At 42.6% G+C, this 12142-nt stretch overlaps 2 protein-coding genes across 6 annotated transcripts in view; one reads left to right on the top strand and one right to left on the bottom strand.

Moving 5' to 3' along the window:
• TMEM18 (transmembrane protein 18) lies at window positions 1-10883 on the bottom strand. Of its 2 annotated transcripts, XM_077309704.1 has the most exons (5): window positions 10403-10658; window positions 6527-6647; window positions 4390-4444; window positions 2208-2301; window positions 1-2121 (listed from the first exon to the last, which is right to left on the bottom strand). In XM_077309704.1, the coding sequence occupies exons 1-5, from the start codon at window positions 10448-10450 to the stop codon at window positions 2026-2028; spliced, it is 414 nt and encodes a 137-aa protein (XP_077165819.1). In that variant the 5' UTR covers window positions 10451-10658; the 3' UTR covers window positions 1-2025. The 2 variants fall into 2 exon arrangements, with proteins under 2 accessions (XP_077165819.1, XP_077165810.1); XM_077309695.1 differs by having other exon boundaries at window positions 1-2301; window positions 10403-10883.
• The window catches only part of PIGA (phosphatidylinositol glycan anchor biosynthesis class A), a 24592-nt gene continuing 22283 nt past the window's right edge, over window positions 9834-12142 (top strand). The window contains exon 1 of one of the 4 annotated variants that reach the window (XM_077309654.1): window positions 9834-9962. The gene's annotated coding sequence lies outside the window, so the exon portion shown is untranslated. The other 3 variants (XM_077309643.1, XM_077309664.1, XM_077309672.1) reach the window with 3 other exon arrangements.

A 12142-nucleotide genomic window follows, 5' to 3' on the forward strand; every position in this document is an offset into this window, starting at 1 on the left:
TGGATTAAACAGGGAATTCACTTTTATTCCTGATTTGAACATAACATTGGAGTAGATTGGACAGGGGTTACAACGCTGCTTTTCAGTGGAGCCTTCAAACTATTTAGCTATTTAGCATTTGAGTCTCTTTGTTTCAACTTGCCCTTTTCCCAGTTAGGATTACGCAGCTCTTCTCTACAGCTTCATTCAGCTAGACTGAACTGAGCTGCCCTCATCTCTCCCTCACACCAGCCTTCCCACTGTACATTCTCTCTTAGGGAGAGGCGGAACCTAGCCTGTCCGTCTCAACAGCAAAACCAAGTACATCGAACACTCTTAAACATGTCCCTCGCTTTTTATGATATATTATTATAGCACGACAAACACATTTCCCCAGCAGCTGAGGACTGTTAGGCAAAAGCATGCTTAGCTTGCACAATAACTAAAACCTGCAATACCTCAGCACGTGATTTTTTAAAAAACAATAAGCCAAACATATGTCTCCAGGTTAATGGTGTAATTAATCTAGATTTGTCAACATGGGAGCTCCAGACTAGGTTTATTTTCCTGCCACTTCATAAATCTAGACACAAACACTATAGTAGATCAGCATCTCATAAAAGGAAGGGAAATGCTCTATTTCCGAAATGTGGAAATCACGACTTTGTTAAACTAAAACAGCTATAAGTCTGAAATGGAACATTCTGAATAAAACTTAGGATCATTCCAATTTGTACATTTTATCATCACAAATTGTAATTTATGATATATGGACTAGGCACATCTTCATACCAAACATTACATGGTTATCCCCCCTCCCCATTCCCGCCTTTGGCTCAGGAATGGCACTGTTTGAAGGGTGAATGCTGACTAAGTTCATGTAATACTGGGGATTCCCATGAAGCCACTTTTATCCGTAATTCTCATGAAGAACAGTGCCCTTGGGACTCTAGACAGCACCCTGTAAGACTGCTGACAGGCAGCTGGGGCCCGTTTTCTTTGTAATTAAAACAGGTAACTGGAATTTTCTCCATAAGACAGGATGAAAATATGTAATACTTCTAATATATTGCTGAGTGTTTGTATTCCCTCATGTTTCTGAGAAGCCATTCCTAAGACCCAAATCCAACTTCAACTTGAAATTAGTTTTATTAATGTTTTGTAGATTTTCTAAAAAGTCTAAATACTAAACATTCTCCTAATTTCTTTGTTTTTTCTTAGCCTCGAAAAGCATTCGTTCTATATTTAAATGCACCCAAAAGAGTCTAATGGGATAGTTTATAAAAAAAGAACTCAAAGGAGCAATTAGCAAAAAAAAGGTGTAATTGGTCAAAGAAAAAATATATGTAATTGCATGTTAAGTAATGTACAATATTACACGCCAGTCAGATACAGAAAATAAATCTCAGTAAGTTTATGTAGTTTCCATCCAAGGAAAGATGCTTGAAGGATCCTATCTATCAGGGGCTTTGTTAGTTGAAGGGGAATATTTTCAGCTTCCTATTTCTGCTGTTCCCTATGGGGCCTCCAAAAGGTATGGCTGTGGGGGGCGGGATCCCTGAGAACAGGGGTTTAGCAGGAGGAGGAAATTGTCCCCATACTGTAAATTTAAAAAAGGATAGCCCAATTCACAAGTTATTTTGGTGTCACAGCTGCCACAGAACAGAAAATTAACATAGATGATAGTTGCTTGGTAATGTGGTTACCCATGTTAAGAGACAAAACAGCTAAAACAATAATATATTAAGAAATATATTTCTTGCATCTCATTAGCATTTTGATCTGGTTTCTGCACAAAATCCGCTCTTAGCAGAATTGGTACCTCAGTTTCAAAATGTGCATTCATGTACAGTGCATGCTTGAAGATGCTCCAACACTTGCTCAGAAGAACCTATTTTATACAGTGGACCCCAACAGAAGATTTGGTATGATTGGTGTTCAGATGGAAAGGTCGGCATGAACAAGCATATCTTCCAAAAACAAAAATCACACTGTGAAGGACAGCAGTATATCAGTTTCCAAGGAAATTTCAGAAGAAAATTTGGCTCATTTGTTTTTCTTATTTTCTCTTCTTGCTTTCCTTTTCTGCTGCAAGGTCTTCAGTTCGGTCATCACATTCAGTGTTTTATAAACCCATGCAATCTGGAAATCAAAGCAAAACATTGACATATGCTGTGACAAATAGCTATCAAGGGCTTGAGTTTGTAAAGTGACAGATGACCACTTACCACAATTACGATCGCATTTAGCAGCAAGGGCACTGAAAATACTAAGGAAATAAACATCCCTCTTGAATCAAAGTACTGGTGTTTTGAGAACAACCTGCAAAGGAACAGGAAAGAAACTTAATTCCATCAGCAGAACTTACGCAACGTTACACTGGATAACATTCGACAGGGATCCTGTTTTATCATCCTTCAAAGGTCTGTGATTTCTACCAGTAAGGAATACAACCGATAACTGTATCTCTGATTTCAGTTATATTTAATCAGGATGGTCTTCTAAATGCAATGCTCTTCTAAATGCAGTCCTCTGAATCAATGTGCGGGAGTGCATACAGAAGTCCTTATTCATTCCAAGGGACAGAGCTGAACCACACGAGCAAATTAAACACAAATGGTCTGCCTATGTTCAAATGAAGTGAGAGCTGGGAGTTGAGACAGAGATCACTAGACTCAGGCGTTTAGATGCAACTCAGTTCCTATAAAGCCAAAGACAGTTTTTGCCATGGCCTTCAAAAGACTGCGAGTGGCATGCTCTTCTTTTTCTGTGGGTGACCTGTCAGAATGGTGTATGCACCCCCTTGAAAATGCAACACAGCCAAAGTAATAAACATGCGCTGAATGTGGCTCAAAAGCTCTTAACACGTATTCTAGGAAGGGCCAAGTCGTATCCTAAAAGGTTATTTTCATACACCATAAAATACGCTTACAGAATGCAGCCTCCAGAAAAGTATCTTTAACAGCAAGCCACGTGCGTCATAACCCCAGCAGTGATTTTAAAGGCATAGGTACTTGGTGCTATAGGAAACTGGGCCACTTTAGATCCTAGCACTTAATTTTAGCTGCTGAAGTTTGAAAACGCTATTTCCCTAAGCTAGGCTTTCTCAGCCAGGATTTTGTGAAACCCGGAGGGTTCTTGACAGCCCCGGAAGGGTTTCCTGAATGGGTAGATTAATTTTTTATATATTTTTAAAATGTATTAAACATTTATCAAGTGAAATGACCAAATATGATAATGTCGACTTGCCCCCTCCTCTCCAAACGATCAATGATGGGCCTGAAGGGGGTGAGAAAGAGAGGGGTCCCAGGTGGGCATGAACACAGCTATGCTTCCCGCCCATATTCTGCATGCTCATGCCGCTTTTGGGATGTCTTGATGCATGAAGAATGTTTCAGGGGTTTCTCAGTGGTAAAAAAGTTGAGAAAGGCTGCATATAATCAGCACCTGCTTCTTGCAGCTTACTACCCCCAACTGCTCAACACAGCTATGAGAGCTGTGATAATTCTGGAAACAACATTGCAATACTCCTGCTGCTCAGCAATGGCATTTTCTCTGTCTTACATTTTCAGGAAGTAAGCCCACTTATTGAAAACGCTACGCTTGCATCAGCGGTTAAAATCATCTTCCTATTTCACTTCTTCATTTCTTTAACAAAATAGTTTTTGCGCTCACCTCACAACTGGGGTCAAATTGACTTGGAGCAATGGAGAAAAAAATACCTGATAGCACTTCACAATCTCCACACTTCCTGTTTCCTGCAAGTGGTATAAAGTCAACTGCCCCGTAGTGTGTCATGCTCCCTCCCCAGTATTTTCTAAAAATTGCAATATGAACTGCATCCTTGCAGGAGTCATTTACATTTAAACTGTACATTGCTATTTAAAAATAATGCTGTGGAGGGAGCATGAAACACCGCAAGGCAATTAATTAATAATAAGAGACAATATATTTCCAGTTTGCTTAAATGTTCTCATTTTGGCTGCTCTTCTACAAAGGGATGGTCCCCTCTACCCCACCCTTTTGGCAGCTGGTAGCAGGTGTAATGCAATTCTCACCGTCTCTTGTTTTTGTGACTCACTTTGGGGTCCACTCAACTCCCAGGCAAGACTAGTAAGGTGCAGTTTCTCAGACTAGGCCTAAATTACAGAACATTCTTGTGTGCACATTACGGGCTGAACAATCTTGTTCCCAACAAAGACCATTCAGAACACTAAACATTATGAGCACACAGTGCCCCATAGCTGGGCCTGCGCTTGGCTTTCCCACAGAAATCAATGGGATGTTGAAACCACTTGGACAGATGCTTTTGTTGACAGTAAAACTTTACAGCACCCATAACAACATGCAGCCAAAAAGAATTGGAAATGAAAGACTGGTGGGGATGGTGGTGGCCTTAGTGGAAATTACCTCCAGTTTGCTGCAGCAGCTTCATTGATGTACTCTGCACAGAACACCAGGATCACTGCAAAAGAAAAGACAATGGCAGTTTTCAAACCATTAAAGGATACTGAACATAGTACCACATCCTGTATATGAAACCATAATCAAGCCACCTGTCTTAAAGTATGACCTGGACGGCCCACGGCTTCAGGGTAAAGTTCATGCTCTGCCTGCACAACACCTCTGTGCTGCCTTTTCCGCATACTGTGGCATTCAGGGTGAGTTATAAAACCAGCAACTAGATCATAAAGGGTTCAAGTATTCTCTGCTATGGACTCTGTCCAATTTACAAGGTGAGGAAGGCTCCCACTCTCTCCCAGAAGGATATTTTCATAACGGGAATGTGGATCTGGGGACCATCATCTGAGCTGGCCCCCTCCCACGACAAGATCCCCTGGGATAAATGAGGTATTTGTACAGGCAATTGCTTCAGACTTCGAGGCAGTAACAGAAGTTGAGAGAGGTGTTTTACTATTTTAATTAATGTTATTTTTATATTGTTACCTTTAGCAATTATGTTTTATTTATCATGTTGTTAACTGTCCTGAGTCGGCTTGCCTGGAGAGGCGGTCATAAAAATCCAAATAAATAAATAGATAGAAGATTTCTACATGTGCAGCAGTCCCTAAACACGCAGAAGTGCTCAAAATTATCCCCTTGCTGTCTTCTTGCACTAAATGAGAGGGACGATTTCCCTGCTATTTATGCTGGGCACACAAGGAACTACCCAAGGAGTTTCTTTTAATAAAATTTCAACTCCAAATGTAATGAAGTCGTGCAAACTGGTGGATGAACATTCCATTGCTCCATATGCACAATGCTGTCTTCTTAAAAATTATATTTAAGTGTTACATGTTGATATAGCTATTGGTCTATTGTTTGGTCCTACCTTGCTGCTAAGAGAAAGGTGTGCTACCACTGAGCTCCTTGAAGAAAGAGTAGTGTTTAAAAAGTGATTCATTTAAAATGACAATAACAATATAGGCTGCTACACTTTAGTAATATACAAGATTCTCATTATTATAATTGAAATGTCGTATTTTTGTTCCAGATACTTCTGTCCAAGAGACATGTATTTACTTATATGAAGTTTGTCTGAAACACTAATAATATGTATTCATGACATTTCCATGCGTATTATATTTATTTACTAATAATTATTGTTGTACAACTACTAATTTCATCTTTGTATTTCCTAAGATTTGTCCCTTGACAAAGCCAGTGGGCGAAACGCATTGGGACTTGTATGAAATAAGAATTAAAGAATAATTGAAACTGAAGAGAGACGACTCTATATAAGTCCAATTTGGATATTTTTTATTGCCATATTGGTTTCCCAGTGCGTCTGTACTATTCTACACGTATTACAGATAACATGTGGAGGCATTATGTCACAGTTAATGCTTGTCCAGTTGAAAATGCACATTAAACCCCACATTTATCAATTGACACAGCACGTTGTTTAGAAAGGTGAGAATAACAACAACCACGTTCTTCACCTTTAACTACGTCTAGATCTTAGCCAAATAGAGAACAAAAACATCATAAAAATTCAAATGAGTTGGTCTGAAGTAGCACAATAAAATCAGAGTCCAGTAGCACCTTTAAGACCAACAAAGATTTAATCAAGGCGTGAGCTTTCGAGCGCAAGCACCCTTCGTCAGACTATGATCTTCTTACATGACAGGGAAAATATAGGAAAAATCAGTTCTGTTACATCTGTGTCACAACCAGATACAGCCAATGATAATCCTTTGTCAAAACAGCCAATGAATCCCCTAGATTTCCGTGTACTTTACAAAGGGAAACCAAAGTGTTGCTGGTAGAGAGATCAAAGGCTATCACCTCTCCATATGTTGCTTGCTCCATACAACTGTGAGACATTCCTCCCAGGGAATTGCTGGTCACAAGCTTCTATGTATCCGGTTGTGACACAGATGTAACAGAACTGATTTTTCCTATATATTCCCTGTCATGTAAGAAGATCATAGTCTGACGAAGGGTGCTTGCACTCAAAAGCTCACGCCTTGAATAAATCTTTGTTGGTCTTAAAGGTGCTACTGGACTCTGATTTTATCATAAAAATTCTCCATTCATTACTCACTGAGGGAGAGGAAATGCCCTATTTGCAGGCGGTAGTGGTGGAATGAGAAGTAAGTGAGACACAGGCACGCTGCGTGGAAAAAGACAAGCCCTATGAGCCATGGTTCAGACCAGTCTGTGTCCTAGGAGTAAAACACAAAGAGAAAGCACATATTAGCAAATTGTCATAATGACAGAAATGGGCCACTTGACTTAGCTTCATTGACAGATTTATCACCCTTTTATAATGATTCCCCCTATCTTGTTCTCCTAAACCTGATTATATTAAATCTCTGAATGAATTCATTAGAAAATATTTAACAGGCAATTTGTCTGTGTGTTTGTAATGCAACACAGTTCACCAAATGCATGCCAAAGACCAACAGTACAATCCTAAATTGAATGACTCCACTATATTGTTAGGTAACTCCACTTTCATTACAGTCATCTTTCAACAACCCCGCAAGACAGGAAAAATTTAGACACAACTATTTTCTTAAAGCAAATTCATGGCAGAGATTTGATCTAAACTAGAAGCCACACCAGAAGTTAGAAATGCTCTCAAATTCCATTCCATTGGGGGTTGGAAAATGCTGCCTCTTGTTTACAGAGGGAGTAAATTCTGAGAAAGTTTTATATCATGCTTTCAACAGTTAGGAACAATTACTTCAGTTTATTCAAATTCCATTTTATTGTCCTGCTGTTGTAGATATTTGGACAGTTTTTCCCCCATTGGATAAACTGCAGTTGTTTTAACCGGAAACAGTTTTATTGGCTTTGGGAGCCATTCCAGTTGAAACACAGGCTACTGGAAGCAAGTAAATAAAACCCCCAAATATTCTTAAAATAACTCAATGTTTAGATTCTTCGTTGTTGTTACGTGCAAAGTCGCGTCTGACCCATTGCAACCCCATGGACAATGATCCTCCAGGCCTTCCTGTCCTCTACCATTCCCTGGAGTCCATTTAAGTTTGCACCCACTGCTTCAGTGACTCCATCCAGCCACCTCATTCTCTGTTGTCCCCTTCTTCTTTTGCCCTCAATCGCTCTCAGAATTAGGCTCTTCTCCAGGGAGTCCTTCTTTCTCATGAGGTGGCCAAAGTATTTGAGTTTCATCTTCAGGATCTGGCCTTCTAAGGAGCAGGCAGGGCTGATCTCCTCTAGGACCATTTATGCACTGGGAACTTCACTGCCCCAGCTTCCATGCAGGAACACAAATCGGGGGCGGATGAGGTGCACTGGGCCAAGTGCTTCCCCATGTGAGTACAGGAAGAGGTGGGGCAACCTGCCATGACTAAAACTCCAGCCTGCAACCCGGCATGAAATCTCCAGTGCATAAATGGTCTAGGACTGACTGGTTTGTTTGCCTTGCAGTCCAAGGGACTCGCAAGAGTCTTCTCCAGCACCAGCGTTCAAAAGCCTCAATTCTTTGACGCTCGGCCTTCCTTATGGCCCAACTTTCACAGCCATACATTGCAACTGGGAAGACCATAGCCTTGACTAAACGCACTTTTGTTGGCAGGGTGATGTCTCTGCTTTTTAGGATGCTGTCTAGATTTGCCATAGCTTTTCTCCCCAGGAGCAAGCGTCTTTTTAGACTCTAGTAGTTTTATTTACTTGTTTCCAGTAGCCTGTGTTTCAAATGGAATGGTTCCCAAAGTATGACTCACCACTGGTTCTGCCCCTTTGTCTCATCTATTTTACTTCATAAATATTTATATTTTTCAAGGCATCAAGGGATTCACAGGGCTGTGGTAAGGATAAAATGAGGAGGGGGAAATTCACATATGCTACCCTGAGCTCCCTGAAAAAAGGGAAGCATTTAAAAAGTGAACAATCTTCCCTGGCCCCACTGACTAAAGAGACCATAAACCCTGTTCATGTTAAAGTCTACACATGGAAACATTATGTTACATTAATTCATATGTAGTTAATGCAGCTGAAAATACATATTAAACTTCACATTTATCAACTGGCATTCCCCTACTTATATTCTTTTAAGTGTACATGCACTGGCTATTTCTTACAAACTGGTGCTCATATAAACATGTAAATACTGGCATAAATTCAGCAGATTATAAAATAAGTATTAGTTTAGCAGTACTATACTTTCTATTCATTTATTTTGAGATGTATATGCCACCTTGTCTTCTAAAACTCAGGGCAGTTGACAACATTATAAAATACATATAAATTCCAATATAATAAACTTTAAATTATTCCACTAACTTTGATATTTAAGCTTCACAACAGTAAAATACCAAATTAAACATTAATTCTGCACCATTCTAGTAGTATTTATTCCATGTAGCACCTTTCCCTGTCACACTTCTCTTACAGAAATCTAGCCAAAAAGGATATATTTCTGTTCATGCATGCACATGCAACCCAGAAAGAAACATAATTCTTGAGGGACAATGGAGGCCATTCAAGCCAACAGCAAAAGCTTCACATTATAGACATAAGAACACAGGATAATTCCCCTCCTGTACCATAAAAAAGCATGTTTTACACTATTTTCCAAGTGAATGATGAACAAAATGAAAATTAATCCGTGGTATTGTAAACCGTGCCACTTCTCCTGTGCTCTCAGCTCCAGAAAGGACCTGCACATTCTCTCTATTGCCAGAAGAAATCAACTCTTGTTTTCAATGGGTTGTTTCCATTTGGGCAGAACACACCCCAGCATAAGCACCATTTTCAATCTGTACACTCAGGTACTGTACACTCTGTGCAGCATTTGACATAGGATGCTTCCAAGAGTCGGCCCTTAAGGTGACAGCCTAAGATGTTTCTTAGTGGTTAGAGATCTAATATCCACTTCACCACAAAACTTCCTGGGCAACCTCTGGCTAGTTACTCTCTCCTAGCCTAAAGCAGGGGTAGTCAACCTGTGGCCCTCCAGATGTTCATAGGCTACAATTCCCATGAGCCCCTGCCAGCAAATGCTGGCAGGGGCTCATGGGAATTGTAGCCCATGAACATCTGGAGGGCCACAGGTTGACTACCCCTGGCCTAAAGCCTTCCAAAGGCTGTTGTGCAGATAAAACAGAGGAGAGAAGAATGCTGTACTTTCCTATGGGGACACAAAGCATCTGGCAACATCATAATAATGTTCAACATAAACCGCCCAGAGCTGCAAAGAAATGGGCGGTATAGAAATCTCAATATATATTAAAAATAAAAAAATAATCATCTCCTTCATTTGATCCTTGCAACCAAGGTTGCCGGCTCTGGCTTGAGAAATATCTGGAGACTTTGGGGGGTGGAGCCGGGAGTGGGCGGGATTTGGGGCAGGGAGGGACCTCAGCGGAGTCTAATGCTATGGACTCCACCCTTCCATGCGGCCCCTTTTTCCTGGGGAACTGATCTCTGTTGCCAGATGTGCTGTAATTCTGGGAGATCCGCAGATCTCAACTGGGGACTCGCACCCCTGCTTACAACAACAACCTTGTGTGGTAGGTGAGGCCGAAAGAGTGCGTGCATGCCTGTGTATGTGCCTGTGGGGTTGGCCCCATGTCACCCAGCGTTATTTCTGCCAAAGTTGTAGTAGCTAAGCTATTGCTGCCGACCAGAACTGCACAGGGGAGGAGTTCAGCAGCAGCAGCAGCAGCAGCAGCAGAGGCCTCCTTCTACAGAGGTCCTTTGGGGAGAAAGCCTTTCAACCCCCACCAGGAGCCAAGAGATCGTCGCCAGACAGCGTGAGGGCAGGGAGGGGATTCCAGCCTACTACTCCGTGGCGGAGACACGCGTCTTCCCCTTCCGAGCCACACTCCCAGGCACGACGCGTGTCGCGCCTGCCCCAGCCGGGCTGCAATTCCTGGAAGCTCAACACCGCCCGTCCCCGCCCCCGCCCCGTGGGAGGAGCGGGAAACCCCAAAGGGAAAGGCTGAATTACCGTGAGGATTCTCGTGACACCGATGGGGACCCGCCCGGGAGGCTCCATAGGAATCAGGGGGAGCGGAGGGGAGCGCGCACGCCGGGGCAGAGCCACTCACCCTCTCTTCCGGTTGCCACTGGCGGCGGCCGCCATATGAGGGGAAAGGGCCCCGCGGACGGTCAACCCATGTCTTCGACGGCCTTCGCTTCGCTTCCCCATTCAGCAAGGAAACAGCCGCACGGCTCGCGCGTCCCTCCGCCTGCACTCACATCTATTAGGCAGAAGTTTGAGGCCGCTGGCCCCTTGAAGACCAAGCAAGTTGTATGTCTTGAAGGAAACTTGGAGGGTCTTCAAGGGGCCACCGGACTCGGGCCTCCTTCTGCTGCAGGCCAAGGGGGCTCCCCGCCTGACCCGACGCCGAAGGCAGAGCTGTGAGAGAGCGGCTTACAGCTCCCTTGCAGAATAATACGAGATAGGAGTGGGCTGTTGCGCTCTCCAAGCAAATTCGCGTTTTGCACGGGGAAACCCCGCTGCAAAAGCGCATGGTGCGTAATAGATTAGCCCAGCAGGTGTGGCTTATACTTTACAAAGATCTAATAAGTGGCCCACAGGGTGAGGGTATCGTCTGGCAGGAGCGCGGCCGTGTTGACCCTCTTGCAGCGAAGCAGCACACGGAGTTTAGTCGGACCTAAAAAACTAACGGCTTGACCCACAACAACTACACTCCCGTCAGTCTTTAAAGCATCCCGAGGTCCCGCTCGCTCCGGAACAAGCGCCCACTTGCCCACACTGTAAGGTTTGGCCTCAACCGGAAGACAAGGGAGGCGGATTACTCTAGCCTTTTCCACCTCTACAGTGGAAAGCAGCCTCCCGTTCTCGCGAGAGTCTAACGCGAGACCGGGAGGAACCTGGGACGAAGAGTGTCGGTAAGACACAAAGGGGCAGTTTAAAAAATAAAAACCGACAGAACGCCGGCTCAGCTTGTAACCGTGGGTCGCTGCGTCTCGCGATACTTGCTTGGGAGGGGGAGGTATAAATGGGCTGAAGCGCCACGTGGGTTTTCAGAATCGATGGGCGGGCGCGGTGGGTGGAGGGGTTTGTGCATGAGGGGACTGGTTTTTACATTAGCGCGGAGGGAAGGTGCAAACTCTGTTTACTAGCCAAAAATTGGGGGAGGGTTATTATTATTTTATTTTCATTTGTAAAGGCTTCTTTAGTAGTATCCTGTTGTTTTAAACATGTTGCAGTTCATCAGGGCCCTATAGTTTTATTCTCACTGAAATGGGTATGGATGAGTTTCAAGTTCAGTGTATAGTCAAGGAAGTATACTATGGGCAACTGCTTATTATATAATGCCAAGCGTCAGGTTATTCTGTTTTGTTTTGTTTTGCACTTAAGAGATTAGAAATCTCAGCATCAGATAGTAAAAGGGAATTAAAAAAAATAAACATTGGTGCATGAGGGGAAGATACAGTTTTGTTAGCAAATACTAGTAAAGAGTGTTTTTATATCTTTTTTTTAAATGAGAGACATGTAGACCTAGGTGCAAGGCATGTGAGCTGCATGTAATATTATTTGTAGAAACAGTTCCCTCAAGTTTTAGAAATTAGGTTAGACATTTTCTCTGAAAGGAGTTCACATTTTTGTAGAAAGCAATGGATAACCTTAAGTGGTATCTTTGTGTAAATACAGGATAGTTCCCATCTTTAGTACAAAACTGGAAAAATATGGGTAGAATTTTGAGTGTTTACTTGTGTA

This window comes from Paroedura picta, chromosome 1 (assembly GCF_049243985.1).
Source record: "Paroedura picta isolate Pp20150507F chromosome 1, Ppicta_v3.0, whole genome shotgun sequence".
In the NCBI taxonomy this organism is placed as follows: domain Eukaryota; kingdom Metazoa; phylum Chordata; class Lepidosauria; order Squamata; family Gekkonidae; genus Paroedura; species Paroedura picta.